The sequence below is a fragment of the Carcharodon carcharias genome, chromosome 1, assembly GCF_017639515.1.
Source record: "Carcharodon carcharias isolate sCarCar2 chromosome 1, sCarCar2.pri, whole genome shotgun sequence".
NCBI lineage: Eukaryota > Metazoa > Chordata > Chondrichthyes > Lamniformes > Lamnidae > Carcharodon > Carcharodon carcharias.
The window spans coordinates 181,846,111-181,873,627 of NC_054467.1; the positions used below are offsets into that span (position 1 = coordinate 181,846,111).

General features: G+C 45.2%; 1 protein-coding gene across 2 annotated transcripts in view; it reads right to left on the reverse strand.

Moving 5' to 3' along the window:
- Positions 1-27,517, reverse strand: part of itga1 (integrin, alpha 1) — a 334,480-nt gene that overhangs the window by 92,785 nt on the left and 214,178 nt on the right. For both annotated transcript variants that reach the window (XM_041192519.1, XM_041192527.1), the window contains exons 15-17: positions 8,871-9,074; positions 3,607-3,737; positions 2,993-3,162 (exon numbers count right to left, since the gene is read on the reverse strand). In XM_041192519.1, coding sequence (XP_041048453.1) covers positions 2,993-3,162; positions 3,607-3,737; positions 8,871-9,074 — 505 coding nt within the window. The remainder of the gene's footprint in view (positions 1-2,992; positions 3,163-3,606; positions 3,738-8,870; positions 9,075-27,517) is intronic.

Here is a 27,517-nt window from a genome sequence, read left to right on the forward strand (position 1 = left end):
CCTATCAACCCCTTGCTTACCAAGAATCTACTCTCTGTTTTCAAAATATTCAAAAACTCTCCTTCCACCACATTTTCAGGTAGGGAGTTCCAAAGGCTCACGACCCTCTGTTTTAAATGGGTGACACTTTATTTTTTAAACAGTGACCTCTAGTTTTATAATCAAAGCCAGGATTTCCCAGTCAGCGAGGGGGCGTAAAGTGACATGGATGACATCAGACGGAACTCCTGATGTCACCGCACCCCATTTAAATTTTCAGGTAGGCGGGGGCTCAGCAGAATCAGCTGTGCGCCCGCTGACTTGTCAATGGCCAATTGAAGCCATTGACAAAGTAGTTAAAGTGATTAATGGACCTATCCATCCAACCTTAAGGTTGGCGGGCAGGCTAGGAGCACTCTCGGGCTTAAGAAAAAGCATGGAGCCTCTTCCACAGGAGGGATTTTATATTTTTAATAAAATTGTCAATGAAAGCGATGGACATGTCCCAACTCAAGTGACAGTGTCACATGAGGGGACACGTCAAGGAAATTTATTTCTTCTGCTCCTAAAACTTTTCCCGACAGGAGCCGATCTCCCTGAGGCAGCACTTAGCCTCAGAGAGATGAATGCACTCTTCTGCGAAAGAGCGCACTCTCGGCTCAGGGAATCCCCACCCCCGACCCCCGCCTGCACAGGGAGCGCATCCTTAATTGGCCCGCCCACGCAAAATGGCGGCGTGCCCCCAATTTGAGGCGCATCTCCACGTGCCCGCTCCTAAACTTCTTCCCCAACGGGGGTAAAATTCTGCCCCAAATGCTTTCCATTGACTTGCAGAGTAACAGTGATAGGCTCTGGTTTCTCTACTTTCACATTAAATAGAGAATAAACATCAGAATTAGTGGTTTCTGGTTCTTCCACATTATGTACTTTGATCAGTTTAGTTTGCTGCCAGGGACTCTTTCTCAATTTTGCTTTACAATGATTCAGTATGTGCCCTCTTTTATGACAATAATGGAACTCTACCTCTTTAAAACAGCAAGTTTCAATGATATGGTTGCTTCCACATCGATGACAATTCATTTTGAGATTTGCTGCTGATCTGTCTCCTGTATATTTCTTAAACTTTTGGGGGCAGGAATTGTCTCCCACTTCGTGGCTGGTTCCCTGGTTTTCGCCTGGAGGTCTGTTTGTGCCCCAACAGGAAAACGGCGCCATTTTGCACACCCTGTGAGGTCTGCGAATCCCGCTCGGCAAGCGCTATTTCTAATGCTCTTTTAAAATCGATATTTACTTCAGCTAACAACCGTCATTGAATGGCATCATCATACAAACCGCAAACCAAATGATCCCTTAACATATTGTTTAGGGTCTCTCCAAAGTCACAATATTCAGTTAGTCATTTCAACTTCGCTAGCTATGTTGCTATGGTCTCCCCTGGGGTTCTTACTCTCAAATTAAATTTGAACCTCTGCATGATTACAGAGGGTTTGAGTTGAAAATGACCCTTTACGAGGTCTACCAAGTCGCTGAAGGTCTTCAAATTGGGAGTGTTCAGGGCCGTCAAACTAAGGATTAAATTATAGCTCCTACTCCCACAGACACTTAAGAGAGTTGCTTTCCTTTCTTCCTCCACCATTATTTCATTTGCTTGGGAAAAGAAACTGAGGCCTTCTATATATTGACTCCAGTCCTCTGAGGATGAGTCAAAGGGGTTGATCCTGCCAAAAAATGGCATATCTGGTGAGTTTTTTCTCCCGTTTGAAACAAGATTCTGCCTGGGGCAGATCAGCCATGATCTTATTGAATGGCGGGGCAGGCTTGAGGGGCCGAATGGCCTACTCCTGCTCCTATTTCTTATGTTCTTATACTCACATTCACTGGGCAAGGAAAGGCACCGGAACCAATTTACCCTTATGGCCAGTTGTTATAGACTTGATTTTCCAGTCAGGCCTCGCATAAGAAACAGTGAACTTTATTTATAGGACTTCAGCAGCAGTTACATGCTTCCATCTAGAACCACAGCTAGACACAAATCCCACCCCTGAGGTTCCTTGTGCTTCAGGCTAATTTGTTCACACTGTCATGTTATACTACACAGTACAATAAGTCTTAAAGCCACAGTCACTACATTCCTTAAAGCTATAGTTACGACACTCTGCCACATGAGGAGACAGCCCAGTAAAAGCTGGCAGCCTCTCTGCAGATTTGTGGGGTGGGGGGTTAGTCAAGGGGGTGGGGTGGTTTCTCTTGATCAAGCAGAGGGCCTGCAGAGGGCCTTTCCATTGTCAAGGGCCACCCACTGAAACATCCTCCTGCTCTCAACAATGAACTCCCTCACTTGCTTGGGCCTGTCTGACTGGCACTGGTGAGCCCCACCCAATTCACTCCCATTCCGGGGCCTGCTCCATCTTCTGCTCCTACCTGGTTGCAGTTCCAGCAGTGCCCATCATTACCTATGGCAGGCAGTACCAGGAATGAAGAGCTGCCTGCCCTCTGATTGCCTGACAACTCTTGGAGGTGACATCTCCCCCTTTGAAGGATGGTTACCCCAATGCCAGGCGTTAATTGCCTTGTGGGCAAAGAATTAGCTTGGGACTCCCAGAAACCACCAAGGCAGGGTTACCCTTGGCTTTCGCCATGGCCACTGGCACTCCAATTAAATTCAGCTCAATCGGTGCATTTTAATCCCTGCTTTGCTATCTGTGAGAATACTTCAGTACGATTGGCTGCTTAGCCTGTTTAATGGCATCACTGTTGTTGGGACCTTGACTTGGTATCCGATTCAAACAGATGCCAGGGTAAGGGAATTTGATGCCTTAGAGATTACCAGATTTTTGTGGGGAACTTTCTTTGAAGTCGACCGCAAGTGCTGTCACTTCATGCTAACTGTGAAATCCAGGCCAAGATGTTATGTTCATTACACCCATTTTAGAGGAACTTCATTTGTTCAAAGTAAAATACTTAATTGCCTTTAGCTTCACGCAAAGCAATGCTACAATCCCTGTTAACATACCAACTGGTTGTGATGGTTCTTTAGCAGACTTCAGCTTAACATTGAAACAAATCTCTGCTGTAATACACACTGTTGGCTTCTCATCAATTACACAGTTCTTATTCTGGATATTGATCTTGTCGGGTTGAAATTTCAGTTTGCTAATCGTCACTTGAGCTATATCGCGGGACCTGAAAAAAGATTTTAAAAACAGTCATAAAAATCATGTAGTGTTTTCAAATACTTACAGTAGCAATTTTATGCACTTAATTATAACACATTTTGAGATTACTAGTCAACCTCACAGTCTATAAAAATAACTGCCATAGGCAGTTTAGATTTGTGCCTTTGAGCCAATCCTTTCTGGATGACAGAAATTTATGGCTCATTTTACTGCCAAGTTACCTCAGGAAGTCATTTCGTAACATTGACAGAAGTTCTTTGTGCTGTTCAAATTACGGTGTTTATACTGAGGAGATTTGATGAGGGAAGACTCCATGGCAGAAATATTTTTAATAGATTTTGTAATAATGGGATTCCATGAATTTGCAAATCATACAGAAGACAGGCTCCACAAATGAAGCATGTTAATAGATGAAAAGTGGTGAATTATGTAATGTAAAACTGATACAAACCAGAAGAGGGCAGCACCACCTAGTGCTCCAACTGTAATATCTATCAGTCCATCATCATTCAAATCCATTTGACCATCGATCGACTGGCCAAAATAACTGAAATCAATATCTGGTGCAGATGCCGAGATGCGCTATTAAGAAAGACACTTGATTAGTTAAATTTATACTTACAATTTCAACTTAAAAAAAAACACCTTACTTGATGATAGGTACAATTTCTGGTTTCCCTGTAAAATTTAAAAGGGATGCACTTGTCATGTTTTTGATTAAAAGCTTTCAATGTTACTTCCTAATTCCTGAATCACATAAACACTCTTTAACTGCAATTCAAACAACTAAAAATAACAAAGGCTACAGAATAATATTGATTTTCTTCTTGTGCACGAACCAAAAAGTCTAACGCTTTCATCTTGGCAGTCAAGTATAAATTAATACTGGACCTCATTTCTTTTGGCAATGGGTCAATTTCATCCTTGAAAAGAGGAAATAAAACTTGTTGATGTGATTTTCATTTTGGTCCAGGAGACAAGGGTGAGCAGACACACCAATTTCATTTGGAGTGGTTCAGATAGATCTTGGCTTTTTTAATGAATGTAAAATGAATGACTGCAAGTCAATCATTTTTTTTTATCCCTCCTGATTTTTATTCCATAACATAGATATATTGATATCCCCAATAATATAAAAAGGACTGGGACAGGTAGAGTTTGTAACCAGGGGAATTATGGGCTTCCCAGAAGCCCCGCAGAATTTAATGGACTTTTAGGGTGGGTGACTTGGGTGAAGTGATTGATATTGGAGTTTGGGGCGAGGTAGACATCAAGGTTGGGTGAAGGAGAGAGTTGGAGATTGCAGTCAGGGGTGGGTAGGGGGAGTTGGATATCAGAGGGTAGGCTGTTGGACATTGAAAGAAGGGGGAAGGTCAAGGAGAGTTGGAAATTGACGGTCAAGCGGAGAGTTGGACATTGGAGGTTGCGGGGTGGGGGGGCAGGAATTAGACATTGGAAGTCAGGGCAAGGTGGAGGAGAGCTGGACATTGGAGGTTGGGAGGGAGTTGGACACTGGAGGTTGGACATTGGAGGTTGCCTGAGGTTGAGGTGCAAGGGGAGAGAATGTATTGGGGGTGGGGGGTGGGAAGCTGAACACTAGAGGTTGGACATTGGAGGTTTTGGTGGGTGGGTGGAGGTAGGGTGGGGTGTGGAATTGAACATTGGGGGGGCATTAGAGGGAGTTGATTTGGAGATCAGGGTTTGGTCATCGGATGATGGGGAGAGTCCAATTTCACAGGTGTCCATTTGTGGGAAGTGGTTCCGATCATGCGGAGAGAAGTTGGTAAACTCAGGGCTGGGAGAAAGCACTCCCTTTCCTCCTGACACACAAGCAGCGTGGAAAAGGCAGTTACCTGTTCTATCCAGCTTCTCTCACTTTCCTTCAGCAGTTGGGTTTGTCAAGTGTTATATGTGGAACAGAGGTAATATTTGAGACATGCCGCCTCAATAAAATATTTAAATGATGGGCCCATTAATGCTAAAACTGGAAAATGCTTGTCAACTGTGACTATCAATTGCCTTACCCCTGTATGTGGAGCCGCTATATCAAAACAGTGATGTTCAATTACAAAGTTTTCAAAAGTGCTTTTTATTGAAACTAAAGTAAATCTCTTTTGGGATTGCCAGGCATGACAAGTAAGATCCTCTGTAAAATGAAAATGTCCTTTTAATTATATAAAGGCAGCCACTCTTCTTATTAAATTTTAATTTTAATACATTAGTATAAAACTAAAAGCTTTCTCTATCATATCTTTAAGAATAGGCCAATTGTAAGATCTATAGTCAAAAGTGCTGAATATAATTCCAGTTCTATATATTCTGTTTGGTTAGTAATTGAGCTATACAGACTAGGGGCTCTGGTCTCCGCTGAGTTGGTTGATCATGGTATTAGGTGTACCACAATTAACCTCAGTATCAGGCAGCATTCACACTACAGTTGCTAACCAATATATCTCAATGGTGATGGAGGACAGGATTGAGTTTGATTGTGATACTCTACATGGATGAATGACTTGTTGACATGAACTTGCAAGCCCACAGACAAAGAATTGTTATCGGAGGTTGATGGGTGTCAGGCAAGACAGTACTTTCAGCATAGGAGGAAAAGCTGGGAGAAAGCTATTTCAAAAAGAAGCATTTTTCTTTAGAAATTTAGTACATATTTTCCTTTAAAATAGAATAATGTTGGGCTCTGAATACTAATATTCACTGATGGTGATCAGATATTACATTCAATAACAACTTGCATTTATATAGCACATTTAACACAGCGGGGAGAATTTTCCCCCCTTCAGGGGGGTTGTGCGGGGGTGGGCAGGAGTAGGCGCGAACACGGTCGGTGCCCCTGATCGGGTCCACGTCGCCATTTGATGTGGGAGGGCCAATTAAGGCCTGCCCAGCGTGACGTGCACCTGGAAGCGCTGTGCGCTCCCTGTGCGGGCGGGAGAAGGGGTTCCCTGAGTCGGGACCTGTGCTCTTTTGTGCGTGTGTGTGAAAGAGCACAGAAATCTGCCTGAGGCACAGAGGTGCCTCAGGGAGACTAGTTTAAGGTTTAAAAGTTTAAATAAAGAAAAGAGAGCTGGGACATGTCAAGGAACATTAATGAAAAAATTTATTTAATTTATAAACCCTTTGTGAAACCTCATCCCGCCCGTGGATGAGGTTCCATGAAAAAAGCGAAGGCTGCCTGGGCTCTTCGCCTGCCTGCCAACATTGAGGTTGGACGGGCAGCTCAGTTAATAACTTTAATTGATACTTAAATGGCTTTAACAGGCCTTTGACAGTTCAGCGGGCGCACAGCCGAGTTGGCTGCGTGCCCGCCGAACTGAAAATCTAAATGACGCGCGCGGTGACATCTGGACGCACGGCCCACGTCACCGCGCACCGGTCTCCCCAGCCTGGTCCTATGACAAAGGGTGAACCATCAAAAGTTGTTATTCTTGCAGAGGCTCTAATGGCCACTATCTATCTCACAAGGTGAACAATGGACTGTGTTTTGACCAGAGGCATAGGTACTGCTTGTTAGCCTGCTGTTGACTCATTAATGGGCACTAACACATAACCTAAGCTTCTGGTCTTTGGAAAGTTTTAATATTACATTTCTAGACTCACAACTCAGTCTGCTTTTTAACCTGCAGCCTGCAAATACTACAGCAGGACTTCAGGCTGACCGACAGCGACAAGTGTTGGTGTCCATTAATGAGTCAACAACAGGCTAATGATCAGTACCTATGCCTCTGGTCAAAATCCATTGGTCACCTTGTGAGATAGATAATGGTCATTAGAGCCTCTGCAGAAATAACAACTTTTGATGGTTCTCCCTTTGTCTAAGGAGTCTAAACCTCCTTGAAGCCTGTATCTCTGGAAGGTTCCTGCCATCACCTGCTGAACAGACCAAGTCTCTGTATGCCAACCTCATCTTGCTGCGTCATCATCAACTTTAAAGAAATTCTGCAACTCCTGCTTTAGCTAGCTGAACCTGTCTGAACTATAAATCCTCTGTGAAGGACCCCTCACTGGACTCTGACCCATGTGAACTGATACCCATATCTGTATTTTTTTTTAAGTTATTCATAGTTGTAAAAACTCCTCTTTCCTATCTGCTTATTGTGTGCATGTGCGTGTGTGTGTATATGAAGTTGCAACTATTCCTTGGCCTTGAATGTGTGAATAAACTATGCTTCTGATTTAACCCTAAATAGTGTTTGCTGTAAGTCAACAGAGGGCTGGGGAAACATGCCACAGCCTATTTCAAAAGTTAAAACATCTCTGCTTATGGACAGAAGGCGAGAAAATAAAGGATAAAAGCCAAAATACTGTGCATACTGGAAATCTGGAATAAAAGCAAAAAATGTTGGAAAAACCCTGCAGGTCTGGTAGCATCTGTGGAGAGAGGAACAGAGTTAACGTTGCAAGTCTGTATGACTCTTCTTCAGCGAAAATAAAAGAGTTCAAGTTTGCCTCTCTCTGCTGTTCATTACACTTTCTATCACATTAAATGAGTATATGATTTTCAGAAGGAATTAGATTTAATGTGCTGATCAGTTTGGAGATCCTGCTTATTCAGCAGGAAGAGAGGCTGACACTATCACAATTACTAAGTTCTATGTTGCAAACTGTTTCAATTTTTACATTTTACTTCTTGTGCCTAAAACTAACATTTCTGTGGGCTCAGGAATTAAGTTTGATTCAACTGGAATTATATTTAATCATCAACTGCTATCCAAAAAAAAACACAGCTACTTTCCATATGCAATTTTATAATTCAGTTTGGAGTTTTATTTGAGAAAGCTCTGAGAAATCTTAAATACTTGCAGAAGATTACAAACAATACTTGAGGTAGATATTGGACTTTGTTGTGTCCATCTTACACAATGAGATCCAATTTCAGGGGCCAACGTTCTGTGGCCCAAAGGACCTGAAACTCAAAATTGAGTTGAGCCATTTGGAGGTGTCTCCGAGGTCCCTTAGTTAAGCAAATGAGGAGTCTAACACCAATTTCAGTCACTTCTATGAAATTACTCAGTGATGAGCATGGCAGGTGTAAGGCCAGCCCTGATCAGGATTCTTCAGTAAGAGTAGGTATCAATTTTTATAAATGTTTGCCTGTGGGCCAAGAGGAACTTGAATGTTCCACCTCACTCCAGAGTCATCATAGTCGCCAGCCACTGATGTGACCCCATCTCCCCAACAACAGGTCTGGTAGCCCACTGCAAGCGCCCCTCCCAGGACTTAAATTTGGTCAGCTTGCCACACTGGAAGTGGCCCAAAGATTTGTTCTCTTCAAAATACCCAAGCTACCTGTAGAGGCACAACTGACACCAACAGCTCACGCATGACACATTATGAGGACAAAGCCCAATTTTAGGCTGGCCTCAGGCCTCTTGGTTAGGTTACGCTTTGGGTTACACATTACCCGTGCACCATTTTGCATCCCACTGAGTGAACAGCACTCCTTAAAAATTACTTGTCACCTAATTTGAAGAACTAAAGACATTCCTACCACCAAACTGCAGAAGTCATGCAAACAGTTTAAAAAAAGATGAACTAAAATTGGCTCACTTTACCTATATACATTGCTGCCTTTGTCTAATTTCTGAATGTCAGTTTGTATTTGACATGATGTGGTGCTTTTGTAATACTCATGAAAATACTGTTTTATGTATATAATCCAGAGAATAAATAATGTATTTTCAAGTTTTATCAACATCAAACCTGTGAATATGCTTCGTTAATGGTTGTGCCAGATCCATGGAAGAGGTAGACTGCACCCTGGTGGTTGTCTTCTAAAGGTGCTCCAATTACAACATCATTGTAGTTATCCAGGTTGAGATCTGAAACTGCAGTTATGGCTGTTCCAAAGCGGGAACCACACGGTTCTTTCATGAAGTGTGTGCATTCCTGGTCTTCAGCTGTAACCTATTAAAAGCATAACATAATTTAAACGATGTTGATAGATATGCACAATAAATATTAAATCATTTTTATGAGACACTTGGCCAGCCATTTTCATTTTTGAATGAAAATCCAGAAAGCCCAGTAAAATTGTAGGATGATTACTGGCAGATATCTGGAAAACAGCCACCATTCAAACCCTTGCATCTAGGAAGACTGTACTGGTGGATGCATATTGGCGAACAGTCAAATGCCATTCATTAAATGGATAAGAAATACCTGATCACTCACAAGTGAGAAAATATCTGTAAGTCTGAGGCTGCAGCCATATTTTGTTGACTGTGCTCACATTTTTGTTAGTCAATTTCAAATACCTACAAAAGAGAGACCATGGTCAAATACCAGGCTGGGGTTGGACGTATATGCACAGACCAGAAGAATGTATATTTCAATTACACTCCTCTTGGATTGCAGGAATTTGTACACTCAATCTACGGCTTCAGGAAATTAGCAAGACCAGTGTGCACCAGGCACCATGTTGTAATGCTCAGATTCTTGTTACACTGTAACCTCTCTAGCCCTATTGTTCAGGAACACCAACTGAAGATTTTTGAGTAGGCCCAAGCAACTCAAAGCATCATTTTAGTATCTTGGAAGCAGAAACAGGGAAGGTACTGTATTTGGGGAAGTAAAATCGTTATTACAGCTTTATAATGCTTTGTTGCTCAGGTAAATATTTATAACGACAGCGTTTTTCAGTTTATACACTTGTGGTTTGGAATTTTAACGTCATTCTATAATCCAGAAAATTCTGCAACCCAAAAATGACTTGGTCCCAAGTATTTTGAACTGGAGAGATTACAGTGTATTAACACTTCAAGAACCTTCTAAGCTACTCTCTCTGTTCAGGCAACACAGCTGCAATGTGAAGTTAGAATAGGAGCACGGCGTAAAGAATATAAACCAGGTGGCATCTTATCAGCCCAGCAGAGGTGGCTTTGGAGGTGGGAGGTAGGATGGGGGGGTGGGGCAGGCATGGAAGTTTGGAATGTCACAAATTGGGTTGGCTCCCCATAGTGTTCCCACCTCCAGGAAAACTTCCCGGACATGTGCTCCCTGTGACAGTGCATGCCCACCTGGTAGAGGTGGTTTTCCATCAAGACACTTCGGGCAGAATATTGCTGTTGACAAGCGGGGGCGGGCCCGACACGCTGACATGTAAAATGATGCACGATGACGTCAGGTGTGCATCTCAATGTCAGCGTGCATCATTTCAATATTCCGCTTGGTGGGTGCGCGCCAGAGGCAGCTGCTTGCCCACCGAACTGTCAACGGCCTATTAAGGCCATCAAAAAAGCAATTAAAGTTATTGACAATGCTGCCCATCCAACCTTAAGGCTGGCAGGCAGGCGGAGAGCCCAAGCGGCCTTCGCATTTTTCAGGAAACCTCATCCATGGGCAGGATGAGGTTTCCTGAAACTTGTATTAAATAATTAAAGTTTCGTGACTTCACAAACATGTCCCAGCTCATGTGACACTGTCATATGAGGGGACATGTTTAAATAATTTTTTACTTTATTATTTAAAAACTTCTATTATCTTAATTTCCCTGAGGCACGGGGTCCAATGGCGACTTGGCAGCCGATTCAAAAGCGGCCATGGTAGCCATTCGAAGGCTGCCAGTGAATCAGAGGAACCTCATCATGGAGCACTTCAGCACTGAACACGGCAGGCGGGAGGGCAGGTCGGTGGGGCAGGTGGCCCTGCGGTTTTCCGATGAGTGTCTCGCTGCCCTCCTGGGAGAGGTGGCAGCATGATGGGAGATACTTGTCCCCAGAGACAGGAGGAGGAGGCTCCCACCTCACCAAAAATGCCTGGGAGGAGGTGGCATCCAGGGTGAGCTCCCCTGATGTGGTGAGGCACACATGGGCGCAGTGCTGTAAGTGGTTCAATGATCTCCTACGATCGGCATGGGTCACTTAGCAGAACAGTTAAGTGTGCCTCACCCACACCCGCCACCCCACCACTGGACCTCAGAGTTCTTAGAGTGTGAGTGGCCAATGTGGATGATGCAGCATCAGGGCAAGAGGGTGAGCCCTGGCTGCTTGGAGTGAGTGTCTTGCGGCTCCAGGTTCACGAATCGGCTGAGCCCTGCGAGGTTTTCCTCAGGTGGGGTTGGCCAGGCTGCAATGGCAATGCAGGTACAGGGTGGACTAATCAATGCTCCTCTCTCCTTTCACGAGAAGAAATCCCATAACAATGCAAAGAGGTTGAGGACTGGTGGAGGGGCGCCCCACCTTCTAATCCTGAGTAGATATGAGCAGGAGGCCCTGGAGCTGGAGAGACACCATGCGCCTAGATCAACCGGCTGCGGTAAGGTTGAGGGTGCCACAGCGGGGTAAGAATGCAGTGCACTGAGGTCAGGATGTCTGTAATAGCAACCATTCCATTGTTGCCTCTATATGTGAGCTGGAACATGGAATCCTCATTGATAATGGAAAGACGAGGGCACCCTGATCAAGGTGCCAGGCATGCACAGTAACAGTGTAATGACTTCAACTAATGACATGTCTTTGTTCTTCCTTTCAGGCTCACCAGATGTCCATCAGGGTGAGAAGCCTGAACGCCTGCCACTGATCCCAGAGGACAGCGACGATAGAAATGCTCCTGCGTCACACCCTCGCAGGCAGGCAGGCACCAATGCAGATACCAGCACCTCAGTAGGTATTAGATTGGTGACAGATAGTATCTCAATGCACAGCAGTGAGGGCACTTTACACTCGCTTGAGTGGAGGCAGAGCATGCCCAGGGTGCCGGCAGTCAGAGGATTGCTGGGGATCAGGAACATGTTCAGTCGGCAGTTGATGATGTGGCTCTGGAGGCATCCCTGAGGCAGCAGATGCTGGAAATCCAGCAGGGTCCGTGGGAGGATCTGGCAGAGATACATGAGGGAATGTGTGCCATGGTCTCCGTTGTGGAGGAGTCCACGCAGATCATGAGCAATGCATTGACCCTCATGGCTGAGTGCACAGCCTCCTCCATGGAGAGAGTGGCGACTCTCATGGAGAGGCTGCTCCAGGAGCTGAATCAGGGCTTCCTGGGGATGCGGTCGGACCTGCAAATCCTCACACTGGCAATGACCTTACGTAGTCACTGTCAGTGTTGGAGATGGATAGGGCACCCAGTATCCCAGCTAGGTGCCTATCCGAAAATGGTGAACAGGGAGGTCCAAAGAGACCTGACATTGGCACAGGTGCTGCTTGTCGTACTTGTGGGTTCCTCTCAGGGCAATCCGGATGAGCGCGGCAGCTCCTCCGCCCCTCTGCCAGTGGCATCTGATGAGGCCGCAGTGACTGGGGAGATGCCAGCCACGGCACTGGCTGCTCCCTCCGGTGGGGGGGGGGGGCGCAGCATAGGCTCCACGGGCCTGAGGGCACCCCCCAAGGTTATCAAGGACAGCAGAGTGAGTAGGCTGTCACCAATGTCAACGCCAGCGAGGGGGGGAGCACCTAGACGTGGCACCTGCAAATGTAAACATAAAGCAACTTAATCACATCACGGGCTTATCACTGGTGATTTTTTTCCCCCAACTTTTGCATTAATTATTTTTAGGTGTGATGGATAACACCTTTCAATTTAATTTGTATTATGTATGCCAGGCACCACAGCATTAAATGTGTTTGTGTTCAACAAATCTCTGGGTGCTTCATTAGTTCTGCAGGCACAGGGGTATCAGTGACTTGTTTGTCATTGAGATTTATTGAAATGGCACATAGTGCATGTGGTTGACCAAGAAAATGTTCCTGTCAGGTATCGAGTATGGAGCCTGCAGCCCTGGCATGTGGTGGTGGTTCATCTTTGGTAGGCTAGCTGAAGGAGCATTGGATCAAAGCCTCCTGGGTATTCGTGCATCCCAGGTCGGCGTCTATCCTCCCAGCATTCTCCTGTGCGTGCTCATCCTTGGACTCCCTACTGGGCTCATCCTCTACTGCCAGAACAGCTGCGTCAACATCATCTTCCTCCACTGCGTCCCCCCTTTCCAGCGCCAGATTGTGAAGAGTGCAGCATGCAACCACTATCAGTGACACAAAATCTGGGGGATATTGCATTGCTTCCCCTGAGCGGTCCAGGCATCAGAAGCACATCTTGAGAAGACCTATGGCTCTCTCTACCACAGCCCTTGTGGAGCCGTGGCTCCTATTGTACTGCTGCTCGGCCTCAGTTCTTGGATGACAGAGAGCCACCTTTTGAGGGGAAAGCCCTTGTCACCCAGAAGCCAACCATCAAGCCGGGCTGGAGCACTGAAGAGCCCCGGCACCTGGGAGTATCTGAGGATGTAGGTGTCATGGGAGCTGCCTGGGTACCTTGCACAGACTTGTAGAATCTGCATCCTATGGTCACATACTATCTGCACATTCATGGAATGGAATCCCTTCCTGCTGGCGAAGGCACCTGCTGGCACCTTAATGGCCATGTGTGTGCAGTCGATTGCACCCTGGATATGGGGGAAGCCAGCAATCGCTGCAAAGCCTCTGGCTCACTCAGACTGGCTGACCTCATCTGAGCAGTAGTGAATGAAAGTCAATGCACGTCTGAACAGAGTGTCTGTCACCAGCTTGACATAACTGTGGACAGCTGATTGGGAGACTCCACAAAGATCACCCATTGACCCCGGAAAGAGCCGGAGGCATAGAATTTGAGGGCAGCCATGACCTTCAACGCCACTGGCATGGTGTGTCCACCCACACTCTTGGAGCTGATCTCAGGGCCTAGCATCTGACAGAAGGAGGTCACTGTCTCCCTTGAGAGCCTCCTTCGGTAATGCATCTCAGACATACTGAGGTAGCTGCCTCGCCGCCTGTAATCCCTGGCAGCAGGATAGTGGCATCTTCTGCGGCCCCTTCTGCCTTGCACTTCCTGTTGGCCCTGTGCCCCTTGTGCCTGCACCTCTCCTCCCACAGGTGGCTCCCCTGGAGGCTGAATATGGACACCTGGTCTCCTCCCCCTTCTGGCCCTCTCTTCCTCCTCAGAGGAAGTGCCTCCAGTGGAGACCACAACCCCCATTCCCAGGGTAAAGGAAGGGTGTCTGATATCCTGAAGGCCCCAAGTGGTGTGACTCCTCTGAAGTCCTGAACTGAAGCCTGTTATTTCTGTCAAAGCAGCTCTGAAGTGAAATGAAGTTGTCCTGTTCACACAAGCGAACAGCAGAAACTTATAACCTAAAGTACCAACAACTCGCATTAGCGAGCCCAACTCACCCCTCTTATCCCGCAAGTGGATGAGGTTTTTGAAAGTGTGGCCTACCCGTCTGCCCGCTGCGCCCATGTGACGCCTGGAAAATCGCATGGACTGCATAAAATCACAGGCAATTGGTGCCTCAAGGGCCTTAACTGGCCCATTAATTAATGGCTGTCGTGCCTTGGTCTTCATCACGCACCCAACTAGCAAAATATCGTGACAGTGTGCAGTGGCGTCGGGATGCTCGCCCAACGTCATCACATGTCATTTTATGTTCCGGCGTGTTGGGCATGCACCCGCACACTGAATTCAAAATTCTTCCCACTGTTTCTTCAACTTGTCATGAAGAGATATTGATGTGCATAATGTTATTGGAAATTATTTTTTAAAATACAATTCTAGGGGGTGTGTGTGTAGGTGTATGTCTGTGTGTGTCTTAATCGGATTAAAGCCAGCTAGTCTGGTGCTTTAATCTATTGTCGTTTTGAGATGTTAATTGGGTGAACATTAAGGAGAACAGTAAGGTAAAGTGTTCATTTGCATTTGTTGAATAAACCATTCAAGTCTATGGGTAAAATCTTGCACCTAGCTAGAAGAAGTCAAATAATGTGCTTATTTTTTCAGCTTACTAATAAAATCAGTCCTATGAAAGGGGTTTTATTGTGAGAGGAGTGGAAGTTCAAAAGACCTAGTGATACAATGGAAAATTTACATCCAAAGGGAAAGCTAGGAGCAGAATTTTTCCCCTGTTGGGGTGAGGGGTGGGGGGGGGGCAGTTGAAGGGCGGGGGCACACCAACATTTTACATGGGTGGGCCAGTTAAGGCCCGTCCAGCGTGACGTCTGCCAGGAAGCGCTATGCGCTCCCTGTGCAGGTGGGGGAGAGGGAATCCCTCAGCTGAGAGTGTACTCTTTCGCACATGTGGACGAAAGAGTGCATTCATCTTCCTGAGGCTAACTGCTGCCTCAAGAAGATCGGTTGTACATTAAAAAATATTAAAAATAGAAAAACAAAATTCCCTGCCACATGAGTTGGGACATGTCCATCACTTTTAAAAACACTTTAATTAAAATTTTAAAAACCTACATGAAACCTCATCCCGCCTGTGGAGGAGGTTTCATGGCTTTTTCCAATGCCCGCCAGGGCTCCTAGCCTGCCTGCCAGCCTTAAGGCTGGATGGGCAGGTCCATTTATTACTTAAATGTCTCTGTCAATGACCTCAACTGGCCATTAACAGGTCGGCGGGTGCACAGCTGATTTTGCTGCGCCCCCACCTACCTGAAAATTTAAATGGGGCGCGGTGACGTTGGGGTCACCATGGGTCATTTTATGTGTTGACAAGCAGGCCCCACCCCCCACCAGGAAAATCCTGGCCTAGGTGTGTAAAGAAAGAAGTTTGTGTGTGCAAGGTAGAGGCATTTAAGACTTAACCAGCCTATATGCCTCCAACCAACTTGCAAATGAACCTCATTTGGAATTCGTAAGGTCAAATGTGCTTTGCCTGGTGTCTATTTAAAGTCTATGGTTACTGTTGCCTTAGTGGAGATTTACCTGGGATGCTTAATTTAGGGATTTGTTAAAAAGTTATTAGAGTGGTAGTTTGTTGCCATTTGTATGTGTTTAATTTGTTGTTAAATTAATGAATGTTTAATTTAATTTTATATAAAAACACTAGACTCAGTGGTCTTATTCCTGCTGAATTCAAAGTCTGCATCTCAAAATTACATATTGCAAAAATGGGTTATGACAGTTGTTTCAAGTTTCCCTCTGGGATTTGAACAACTCAGCCTTTACCATCAGCTGTGTCATAATAAACTGCAGGGCAAGCAAAATGTGTTCCCAAACTTCAGTCTTCCAGAAGCACCTCTGCTAAACTGATTGCATTACTGAGTCTTATAACTGATTATTCAGTTAACTACTGCCCCAGTAGCCTTGAAGTTTTTTTTTGCTCAGAGAGCTTAAAATCTATGGCTGGAATTTTATGGCATGTTCGTGGCAGGAACGGGTCCATAAAGTGCGGTGAGCCATGCTAAACTGCATTGACGTTGACGGGGCCTAAAATCCCGCTGATATAAATTTCCACCCCATGGGCTGTATTTTCCCCTCATCGGGGGGGGGGGGGGGGGGGGGGGCGGATGTTGATGGGCGGGCGTGCACAGGCGCGCTTCCGATCAACACCCCTGATCGGAGGCACAGCACCATTTTATTTAGGCGGGCCAGTTAAGGCCCACCCAGCGTGACGTCCGTAGGGAAGCGCTATGCGCTCCCTGTGCAGGTGGGGATGGGGATTCCTAAAATTGAGAGTGCATGTGCATGAAAGAGTGCACTCATCTCCCTGAGGCTAAATGCAGCCGCACGGAGATCAGCTCTACATGTAAAAAAGATAAAGGTAGAAAAATAAAATTTCCCTTACATGTCCCCTCATGTGACAATGTCACATGAATTCGGGCATGTCCATAATTTTTACACAATCTTTATTAAAATTTTTTAAAGCCTACATGAAACCTCATACCGCCGGTGGACGAGGTTTCATGTTTTCTCTATTTGCCCCCAGGGCTCCTGGCCTGCCTGCCAACTTTAAGGTTGGACAGGTAGGTCCTTTAATTGCTTAATTGATCCTGTCAATGGCCTCAATTGGCCATTGACTGGTCGGCGGGTACGCAGCTGATTTTGCTGCGCTCCCACCTTCCTGAAAATTTAAATCAGTTGCTGTGACATTGGGAGTTCCACCCGACATCAACGCGCGTCATTTTACACGTTGGCGAGTGGGGCCCACCTCCACTTGCTGACTAGTAAAATTCAGTCCCATGTCTTCACTCCCTGACACACACTGAACACTCCCTCTCAACTCCTGTCTTTTCTGTGCCTGTGTTACTGGATCACTGTCACTCGGCAACAGTAAAACTTTACCACTTCTTGTTTTATTCCAGAATCACTGAACATTTAACCCATCTCTTTATCTTCTGGGGTTAAAATGTATATAAGCAAATAAACTCTAAAGACCTGAAAACTTTTAGTCACAAGTCTATTCAGTTTCCCAGGCACCATGGTTCATAAAGAAAACCTCAGTGAAACTGAAACAATTTTTACCTTTCTCAACACATACGCGGACACACACACACACACCCATATATATATACGTTAAAATTATACATTGTTCATAACACAATTTGCACTGCAGGCCTCCATTGGAGTGCCCACAATGTCCTGCACTTCCAGCTCGGGAATGCCCTCCCGCTGTCCTTAATTAGATAACAAAGACAAAGGCAGCCTTTTCATTGGCCACCTCCCTGAAGACTCCCCCTGTTGCCACACCTCTGACCCATCTGGGGTTGGGATCCAAAAATGGTCCCGATGCCTGAATATTTTTTAAAGAGGTGAAGATTCCACCCTTCATTTTTTCCCTCTGTTTAAAAATGTTTCATTATAAATATGCACCCTAGAAGACCTTACACATACGGTTGTAAATGCTGACATTGCTTCGCCTTCAATAGGAAAAAACAAGAGAAACCACCCACAAATTTCAGTCAGGCAGACATTCAAGAAAGAAAGGTAGAATATAAATGGGAGAATATCATGGTACAAAAGGAGACAAACAGAGCAGAAAGAAAACAGGCACCAGAAGAAAATGGAGGAGAGAACAATAAATACCATTTGGCCATTGCCAGTGGTGCAGTTTGTTGCTTTTAAATAGAGTTATTTTGGAGGTGAACTAACTCCTCAAGTATGTAACTTCCAACTTAAATCTCAGAGCCAGGATTTGCTCAATGTTCCCGTTCTATCTATTTAACCTTGGCTCACTTGGGAAAGAGGCCCAATTTGGGGGTTTTTGCCTCAAGTGAAATAGCTGTTTATCAAGAAGGGATTTCCAAAGGAAGCTTTCTAGACAGATATTTATATCCCAGCAGTCACGTTTTAAACTATCAGTTCTGTCTCAACATAAAAAAAAGCCTCCTTATCTCAAAAGTAGAATTATTTTTACAAACAAATTGAATCCATCTCCAATTTGGTACCTCATTTCCTCTCATAAGTAAACCTGATTGGTTGAGTCTAGTAGGTTCCGTTAAATGTAATTTTAAGCCTGCAAGTCACTTTCAATGTTACTAACAATGAAGTTGAAAATTTGCTTGGTTCAAATTGTCCTGCTCAACTTCATGTAGAGTGGAACTTGTTGAAGCAGGCCTGATTATTTATGTGGTACCCTTTGATTCTTGTCTAGCACAACTTAATTAGCAGTCTGCTTCTCTGTATCCCAAGCCAGTTTCATTTTATTCAATTGTATTTCACAATCCATTTGAATTTGCTAATAAAAAGGCTGTTGTGTACGCTTTCTCAATCTGAGAATGGTGCATTTACAATCAGAGGAACCCTTGAATGGCACAAATGAAAGACACAGCAAAAATTCATCCCGAGGAAGAAGAAGCATACTAAGGGGAGGACGAGGCAACCATGGCTAACAAGGGAAGTCAGGGACAGCATAAAAGCTAAAGAGAAAGCATACAATGCGGCGAAGAGCAGTGGGAAACCAGGGGATTGGGAAGCCTAAAGAGACCAACAGAGGACAACTAAAAAAGAAATAAGGAGGGAGAAGATTAAATATGAGGGCAAACTAGCCAGTAATATAAAAGAAGATTGCAAGAGGTTTTTTAGATATATAAAAGGTAAGAGAGAGGCAAAAGTGGACTTTGGGCCAGTGGAAAATAACGCTGGAGAAATAGTAGTGGGGAACAAAGAAATGGCGGAGGAACTGAATAGGTACTTTGCGTCAGTCTTCATGGTGGAAGACACGAGTGACATCCCCAAAGTTCAAGAGAGTTGGGGGGGCAGAGGTGAGTGTGGTGGCCATTACCAAGGAGAAGGTGCTAGGAAAACTGAAAGGTCTGAAGGTGGATAAATCGCCTGGACCAGATGGATTACTCCCCAGAGTTCTGAAGGAGATAGCTGAAGAGATAGTGGAGGCGGTAGTGGTGATCTTTCAGGAATCACTGGAGTCAGGGAGGGTCCCAGAAGGCTGAAAAGTTGCTAATGTAACCCCCCTGCTTAAGAAGGGAGTGAGGCAAAAGACAGGAAATTACAGGCCGATTAGCCTGACCTCGGTCGTTGGTAAGATTTTAGAGTCCATTATTAGGAATGAGATTTCAGAATACTTGGAAGTGCATGGTAAAATAGGGCAAAGTCAACATGGTTTCATCAAGGGGAAGTAAATCTGTCAGAATTCTTTGAGGAGGTAATAAGTAGGTTAGACAAAGGAGAGCCAATGGAAGTTATCTACTTGGACTTCCAGAAGGCCCTTAACAAGGTGCTGCACAGGAGGCTGCTCAGTAAGATAAGAGCCCATGGTGTTAGATGCAAGGTATAAGCATGGATAGAAGATTGGCTGTCTGGCAGGAGGCAGAGAGTGGGGATAAGGGGGTCCTTCTCAGGATGGCGGCCGGTGACTAGTGGAGTTCTGCAGGGGTCAGTGTTGGGACCACAACTTTTCACTTTATACATGAATGATCTAGATGAAGGAACTGAGGGCATTCTGGCTAAGTTTGCAGATGATACAAAGATAGGTGGAGGGACAGGTAGTATTGAGGAGGCGGAGAGGCTTCAGCAGGATTTGGACAGGTTAGGAGAATGGGCAAAGAAGTGGCAGATGGAATACATCGTGGGGAAGTGTGAGGTCGTGCACTTGGGTAGGAAGAATAGAGGCATGGACTATTTTCTAAATTGGGAGAGAATTCAGAAATCTGGAGTGCAAAGGGACTTGGGAGTCCTAGTCCAGGATTCTCTTAAGGTTAACTTGCAGGTTGAGTCGGTAGTTAGGAAGGCAAATGCAATGTTGGCATTTATTTCGAGAGGACTAGAATATAAAAGCAGGGATGTGCTGCTGAGACTTTATAAGGCTCTGGTCAGACCACATTTAGAATATTATGAGCAATTTTGGGCCCTGTATCTCAGGAAGGATGTGCTGGCCCTGGAGAGGGTCCAGAGGAGGTTCACGAGAACGATCCCAGGAATGAAAGGCTTAACATATGAGGAATGTTTGAGGACTCTGGGTCTATACTCAGAGTTTAGAAGGATGAGGGGGGATCTGATTGAAACTTACAGAATACTGAAAGGCCTGGATAAAGTGGATGTGGGGAAGATGTTTCCATTAGTAGGAGAGACTAGGACCTGAGGGCACAGCCTCTGAGTAAAGTGAAGACCTTTTAGAACAGAGATGAGGAGAAACTTCTTTAGCCAGTGAGTGGTGAATCTATGGAATTCATTGCCACAGAAGGCTGTGGAGGCCAGGTCATTGAGTGTATTTAAGACCGGGATAGATAGGTTCTTGATTGGTAAGGGGATCAAAGGTTACGGGGAGAAGCGAGGAGAAGAATGGGGTTGAGAAACTTATCAGCCATGATTGAATGGCGGAGCAGACTCGATGGGCCGATTGGCCTAATTTCTGCTCCTATGTCTTATGGCCTTATGGTCTAAGCAATTCTGCAGGAAGTGACTGGGGTGTTTTTGCAGCTCTGCAATTACTTCTGTTAGAAACAATTTAGAAGTAACTAGGATAGCCCCAACTCATTACAATCTGCCAGGGCCACTCATCTTAAGACATCATTACAGCCTTGGTCCAAACATGGACAAAAGGGCTGAACTCAAGCGGTGTAGGTGACGCTAAGGCAACATTTGACCAGATGTGGCGTCAAGGAGTGTTAGCAAAATTGTACTCAACGGGAATCAAGGAAAACTCTCCATTGGTTGGAGTCATGCCTAGCATAAAGGAAGATGGTTGTGGTTGTTGGAAGTCAATCATCTCAGTTCCAGGACATGGTTACAGGAATTCTTCAGGGTAGTGTCCTAGGCCCAACCATGAGCCCATCATCAAATGTTCAGAAGTGTGGATGTTCACTGATGATTGCATAATTTTCAGTACCATTTTGGACTTCTCAAATAGTGAAGCAGTTCATGCCTGCATCTGGCAAGACCTGGACAACATTCATTGACAAGTGGCAAGTAACATTTGCGCTACAAAGTGCCAGGCAATGACCATCTCCAGAAAGAGAAAATCCAACCATCATTCCTTGAAATTGAATGGCATTACCATCCTTGAATCCTCAACCACCAACTTCCTGGGGTTCACCAATGGCCATAAATTGAACTGGACTAGCCATATAAATGTGTGGCTGCAAGGGTAAGACAGAGGCTGGGAATTCTGTGGAGAGTAGCTCACCTCATGATTCCCCAAAGCCAGTTCACTAGGCAAAAGTCAGGAGTGTGATGGAATAATCTCCATTTGCCTGGATGAGTGCAGCTCCAACAATGCTCAAGAAGTTTGACACCATCCAGGGCAAAGCAGCCCACTTGATCAATACCCCATCCACTAACTGGCCCCAGTGGTTCAAGGAGAGGGCTCACCACCACCTTCGCAAGGGCAATTAGGGATGAACAACAAATTCTGGCATTGCCAGCAACACCCACATCCCATGAAAGAATAAAACAATGCTATTTTTCTGTACTCCAATGGTTTTCACATCACTGACATTTAAACTGAAAAGCAATAGTCTCACTGACCTGGCAACAGTGTACTTTATTGCTTCAAAATCACCTTTAAACACAAAGTTGTTAAAATATATTACATTTGCAAGGTTTAAGCAATTAAAATCTTTGAATATCCTGGGATTTGCAACTTTAATATTGCTATGCCACATATCCAGATGAGGTCATTTTCAGAATTTAAATAATTTCTTCTCCAGTTTTCCTCACCAAAGTCACTGACTCAACAAACATATTTTTCTAATAACTCCAATGTTGCTTCTATTTCAGTGATGAGTAAACTGATGTAAATGCACATCCAAATCTTTTCAAGCTTATTTATTCAGAGGAAAGCTATTATCTCATTATGTAACATATTCTCAAAGATTTGTGACCTTTTGCCCTATTCGAACTCAGAACTTCTCAATAAGTTCAACATTCAACTTTAGCTTAGTTAACAGATTTTAGGATTTGTCATCAATGTAAATAAAAGTCAATAATTATTTCATTTATTTCTAAACTATCAATAAGTTATAAAGTAGGAACTTCAAATGGCCTGAATTTGTAGAACACACACAAGAGGGAAACTGCAAAAAACTCCAGGTTCAAAATGCAACATTACACTTTAAAATAATTACAAACTAAAACTCGTTCAGAAGTTGACTTCCATTCATTGAAACTCTCCCAAGGGTTCCACATCGTGAATGAGGCCTCACTTGATGCAACATATGCAAATTAGAAGATCTGCAAAATTTGGAGCAAGTTGGCAAGACGGGGATAGTCGCACATGACAAAAGGATTTATAGTGTATGTCAACAATCTTGGTGTGGAAGAGCCCTTTTTTTTGTTCATTCACGGGATGTGGGATTTGCTGGCTGCGTCAGCATTTATTGCCCATCCCTAGAGGTGGTAGCGAGCTGCCTTCTTGAACTGTTGCAGTCCATTTGGTGTAGGTACAACCGGAGTGCTAGTAGGATGGAGATCCAGGATTTTGACCCAGCGACAGTGAAGGAATGGTGATATATTTCCAAGTCAGGATGCTGAGTTACTTGGAGGGGAACTTCCAGGTGGTGGTGTTCCCATGTGTCTGCTGCCTTTGTCCTTCTAGGTGACAGTGGTCGTGGGTTTGGAAGGTGCCGTCTAAGGAGTCTTGATGAATTCCCGCAGTGCATCTTGTAGATGGTACACACTGCTGCTATTGTGCATCAGTGGTGGAGGGATTAAATGTTTGTGAATGAGGTGCCAATCAAGCGGGCTGCTTTGTCCTGGACAGGGTCAAGCTTCTTGAGTAGTGTAGGAACTGCACTCATCCAGGCAAGTGGAGAATATTCCATCACACTCCTGACTTGTGCCTTGTCGATGGTGGACAGGCTTTCGGGAGTTAGGAGGTGAGTTATATTCATCGCAGACTTCTTACCCTCTGACCCGCTCTTGTAGCCACAGTATTTATATGGCTAGTCCAGTTCAGTTTCTGGTCAATCATAATCAGTGATGGTAATCCCATTGAACGTCAAGGGATGATAGTTAGATTCTCTCTTGTTGGAGGTGGTCATTGCCTGACACTTGTGTGGTGCGAATGTTACTTGCCACTTGTCAGTCCAAGCCTGGATTCTGTCCAGGTCTTGCTGAATTTGGACATGGACTACTTCCGTATCTGAGGAGTCATGAATGGTGCTGAACATTGTGCAATTGTCAGTGAACATCCCCACTTCTGACCTTATGATGGAAGGAAGGTCATTAATGAAGCAGCTAAAGATGTTAGGGTTGAGGACACTACCCTGAGGAACTCCTGCATTGATGTCCTGGAGCTGAGATGACTGACCTCCAACAACCACAACCATTTTCCTTTGTGCTAGGTATGACTTTAGCCAACAGACAGTTTTCCCCTTGATTCCCATTGACTCCAGTTTTGCTAGGGCTCCTTGATACACACTCGGTCAAATACGGCCTTGGTGTGAAGGGCAGTCACTCTCACCTCACTTCAGGTGTTCAGCTCTTTTGTCCATGTTTAAACCAAGGCTATAATAAGGTCAGGAGCTGAATGACCCTGGTAAAACCCAAACTGGGCATCAGTAAGCAGGTTATTGCTACGCAAGTGTCGCTTGATAGCACTGTTGATGACCCGTTTCATTGCTTTACTGATGATCGAGAGTAGACTGATGGGGCAGTAATTGGCTGGGTTAGATTTGTCCTGCTTTTTGTGTCCAGGACATCCCTGGGCAATTTTCCATTTAGCTGGGTAAATGCCAGTGTTGTAGCTGTACTGGAACAAGCTTGGTTAGAGGTGCAGCAAGTTCTGCAGCACAAGGCTTTGTTACTTTTGCCAGAATGTTGTCAGGGTCCATAGCCTTTGCAGTATCCAATGCCTTCAGTCATTTTTTGATATCATGTGGAGTGAATCGAACTGGCTGAAGACTGGCATCTGAGTCTGAGCCATTCTGTTGCTGATTAGTTTTGTGGTATCCTTTGATTCCTGTTAATGATATGAATCTTCTGTGGAATGGCAATCAGAGTCAGATTGTCACTCTGCTAGTTAACTGGAAGTGAAAGCGCTCCTTTCTCCCCTGACCTGCCGACTCAGGCCGGTTGAGAACAGTTTAGTGCAGCGGCCTCCTGTCACAGGCAACTGAGCTGGAGGTGAAGAGACCCTACCCCCTTTTTTTACAGCAGTTAGGTTTAAAGGTCCAGTCACTTTGAGAAGCCAGGGAGAAGGTAAGTGTATAAGGAAAGTGTAACATCCACAAGATGCACTGCAGAAATTCACCAAGGCTCCTTCGACAACACCATCCAAACCCACAACCACTACCATCTAGAAGGACAAGGGCAGCAATTACATGGGACCACCACCACCACCTGCAATTTCCCCTCCAAGTCACTCATCATCCTGACTTGGAAATATATCGCCGTTCCTTCACTGTTGCTGGGTCAAAATCCTGGAACTCCCTTCCTAACAGCACTGTATTGTACCCACAACACATGGACTGCAGCAGTTCAAGAAGGCAGCTCACCACCACCTTCTCAAGGGCAACTAGGGATGAGAAATAATGCTGGTCCAGCCAGTGAAGCCCCCCCCCCACCACCGCACCCCCACCCCCCCTCAACAACATCCCATGAATGAGTAAAAAATATATAATGGGTAGGATGGGGGGTGATTGTGGGGTGAGCAGTGTATCAGATGGTCAGGGGCATGGGGTGGTCAGATGGGGGTCAGATGTCATATGGGGGTTCAGGAGATCAGGAGGGTGGTCAGTAGGGGGGGGTGTAGGTCAATGGGGACTGGTCAGTGGGGCGTTTGGGTGGTCTATTGGGGGAGTCAGGTAGTTGGGGGGCTGTTGGTCATTTTCAGGGTTGGAGGGAGGGGTAGCCAGGGGAGGGGTAATCAGGGGATAGTCAAGGATGGGGATGGTAGTCAGGGGGAGGATGGGTAGTTGAGGAATATTCTGGGGAGGGGGTAGTCAAGGGGTTAGTTGGGGGCGGGGTTATAGTTGGGGTTAGTCAAGGGAGGGAGATAGTTGAGAGGGGTAGTCAAAGGAGGAGAGTAGTTGGGGGGTAGCGGGGGGAGGGTTTAGTCTGAGGGGTTGGTCGGGGGGGTGGGGAGCTAGTTGGGGTTTAGTTGGGTGGAAGGGGATAGTGTCAAGTAGTAGTATACAGCATAGTAGTCAAGGGGGTAGTCAGGAAGATGGGGTAGTCGAGGGGGTAGTTGGAAGGTGGGGGTGGTTGGGGGGATAGTCAGGTGGTGGGGAGGGCAGTTGGGGGAATCGGGGCTAGTTGGGGGTAGTCAGGTAGTGCTGGGTACTGTGGGGGGTAGTTGGGAAGGGGGTTAGTCAGAGAGAGTAGTCGGTGGGGGAAGTGGGTAATTGGAGTGTAGTCGGGGGTGTGGAAGGTGGTCCGCTGAGTCCTATTGAGTGCGTAGTTGGGGGAGTAGTCAAGGAGAAGTGGTTAGCCGGGGTGGGGGGGAGCAATCGGGGGGCTCCTGTGGGGGGTAGACGAGCTGGGGCGGTAGTTGGCGTGAGGGGGTGCAGTCAGGAGGTAATTTGGTGGTAGTCGTGGGTAGGAAGTTGCAGGGTAGTCGGGCAAACAACTTGCTTATCAAAGAAGACATTTCTAAAGCAAATATTCACTGCTTTGTATTGACTTAGCAGATGTGAGGGTTAAAGGTGGACTAATGCAGTAAACTGTGAGTCAGTATGATGCAACAAGTGTGTTGAAGTGGTTATAAATAATTGGGAGGTTTATTGTTTCAGTTTTGTTTGGTTTTTTTGCTATTCAGTGGGGATAACACGATATTCCATTGGATACCTTTAGAATTGTTGTCAGTCCATGTATTCTAATAAAATAAGTAAATTTGCATTTTATACAGAACTATATGCAGTTCTTTTGGATCAGTCTATTCAGAACATTAGATAATTGAAAAATATAATTACAGAATTTAACAGCATTAAAATACCAAAAAATTATGAATGTACGATGAGTTACTACTGAAGAACAGTACAAAAACATCCAATAGAAAACTGGAGGCTGCTGTGATTAGTTGCAACCATTTATATTCAGTTCCATTTTACTCCAGTTTAGCCAGTAGACCAAGCAGGCCCAAACTTGCCTGTGGTATTCCGTAGTCTGCCATAATACCATTTGTCTTTATAACCCATCATCGTAAATTTATCAAGTTACATTAGTGATTTTTCTCTTTGTGTAGGGTAGGGCAATCAGGCAGTCTGGTGTGTGGTCGGGGGTGGTGTTAGTTGAGTGGTGGGGGTATTCAGGGTTCCCATGGGGTGTTAGGGGTGTGGGGGAGCCCGAAGTTGGTGGGGGGAGTGGGGGTGCTGTCAGGGTGATGGGGGGGTCAGTACTATAGTTACCGGTAGTTAGGAGTGGTTTTAATTCTTCTAACTTTTTCAGGATAATTATTACTTTAAGACAGAAGGAACCAACCAAAGTTTGCAACTTATATCGTAGTTGTGGATGGTTCACATTGCAGGGCAATTGTCAACGGAAGTTTGAACTTCCCGGGCAATTAATGTGCAATCCTTACCTGGGAATTTCTGCGCTGGTGGTGGTCTCCCTGTGCATCTTTGGGGTAACCCTCCTCCCTCAGGCACGACACCCAGGTGCTCAGAAGTTATGGGCTGTTATCTTTTGCAAAGCTTAAAAATTATTTGTGGACAACAAGTGTTTGAAATAACTTTAATTCAGTATTTATATATTCGTGAAAGGAGTGAATGTGCGATCCCATACTCCCAGTCGCAAATAGTTTTCACAGGCAGTGAGAGTTGGAAAATTAAGGCCACCTTGTTGCCACTCTATCTCCAACCCACATGCCCTCTGAGTACAACTTGTTCATAGGGAGCATAGGGTCACAGAATTAACATTAAACTTTAGCAAAAAACAAAAAAACTGCGGATGCTGGAAATCCAAAACAAAAACAGAATTACCTGGAAAAACTAGGCAGGGCTGGCAGCATCGGCAGAGAAGAAAAGAGTTGACGTTTCGAGTCCTCATGACCCTTCGACAGAACTAGGTAATGTCGAAGGGTCATGAGGACTCGAAACGTCAACTCTTTTCTTCTCCGCCGATGCTGCCAGACCTGCTGAGTTTTTCCAGGTAATTCTGTTTTTGTATTAAACTTTAGCATGCAGGTAGACCTATGTGCATTCATGGGTGAATAAAGTATGCATCACGTGTTCACATCAGTTTAACCATAAACTGGAAGTGCAAGTTAT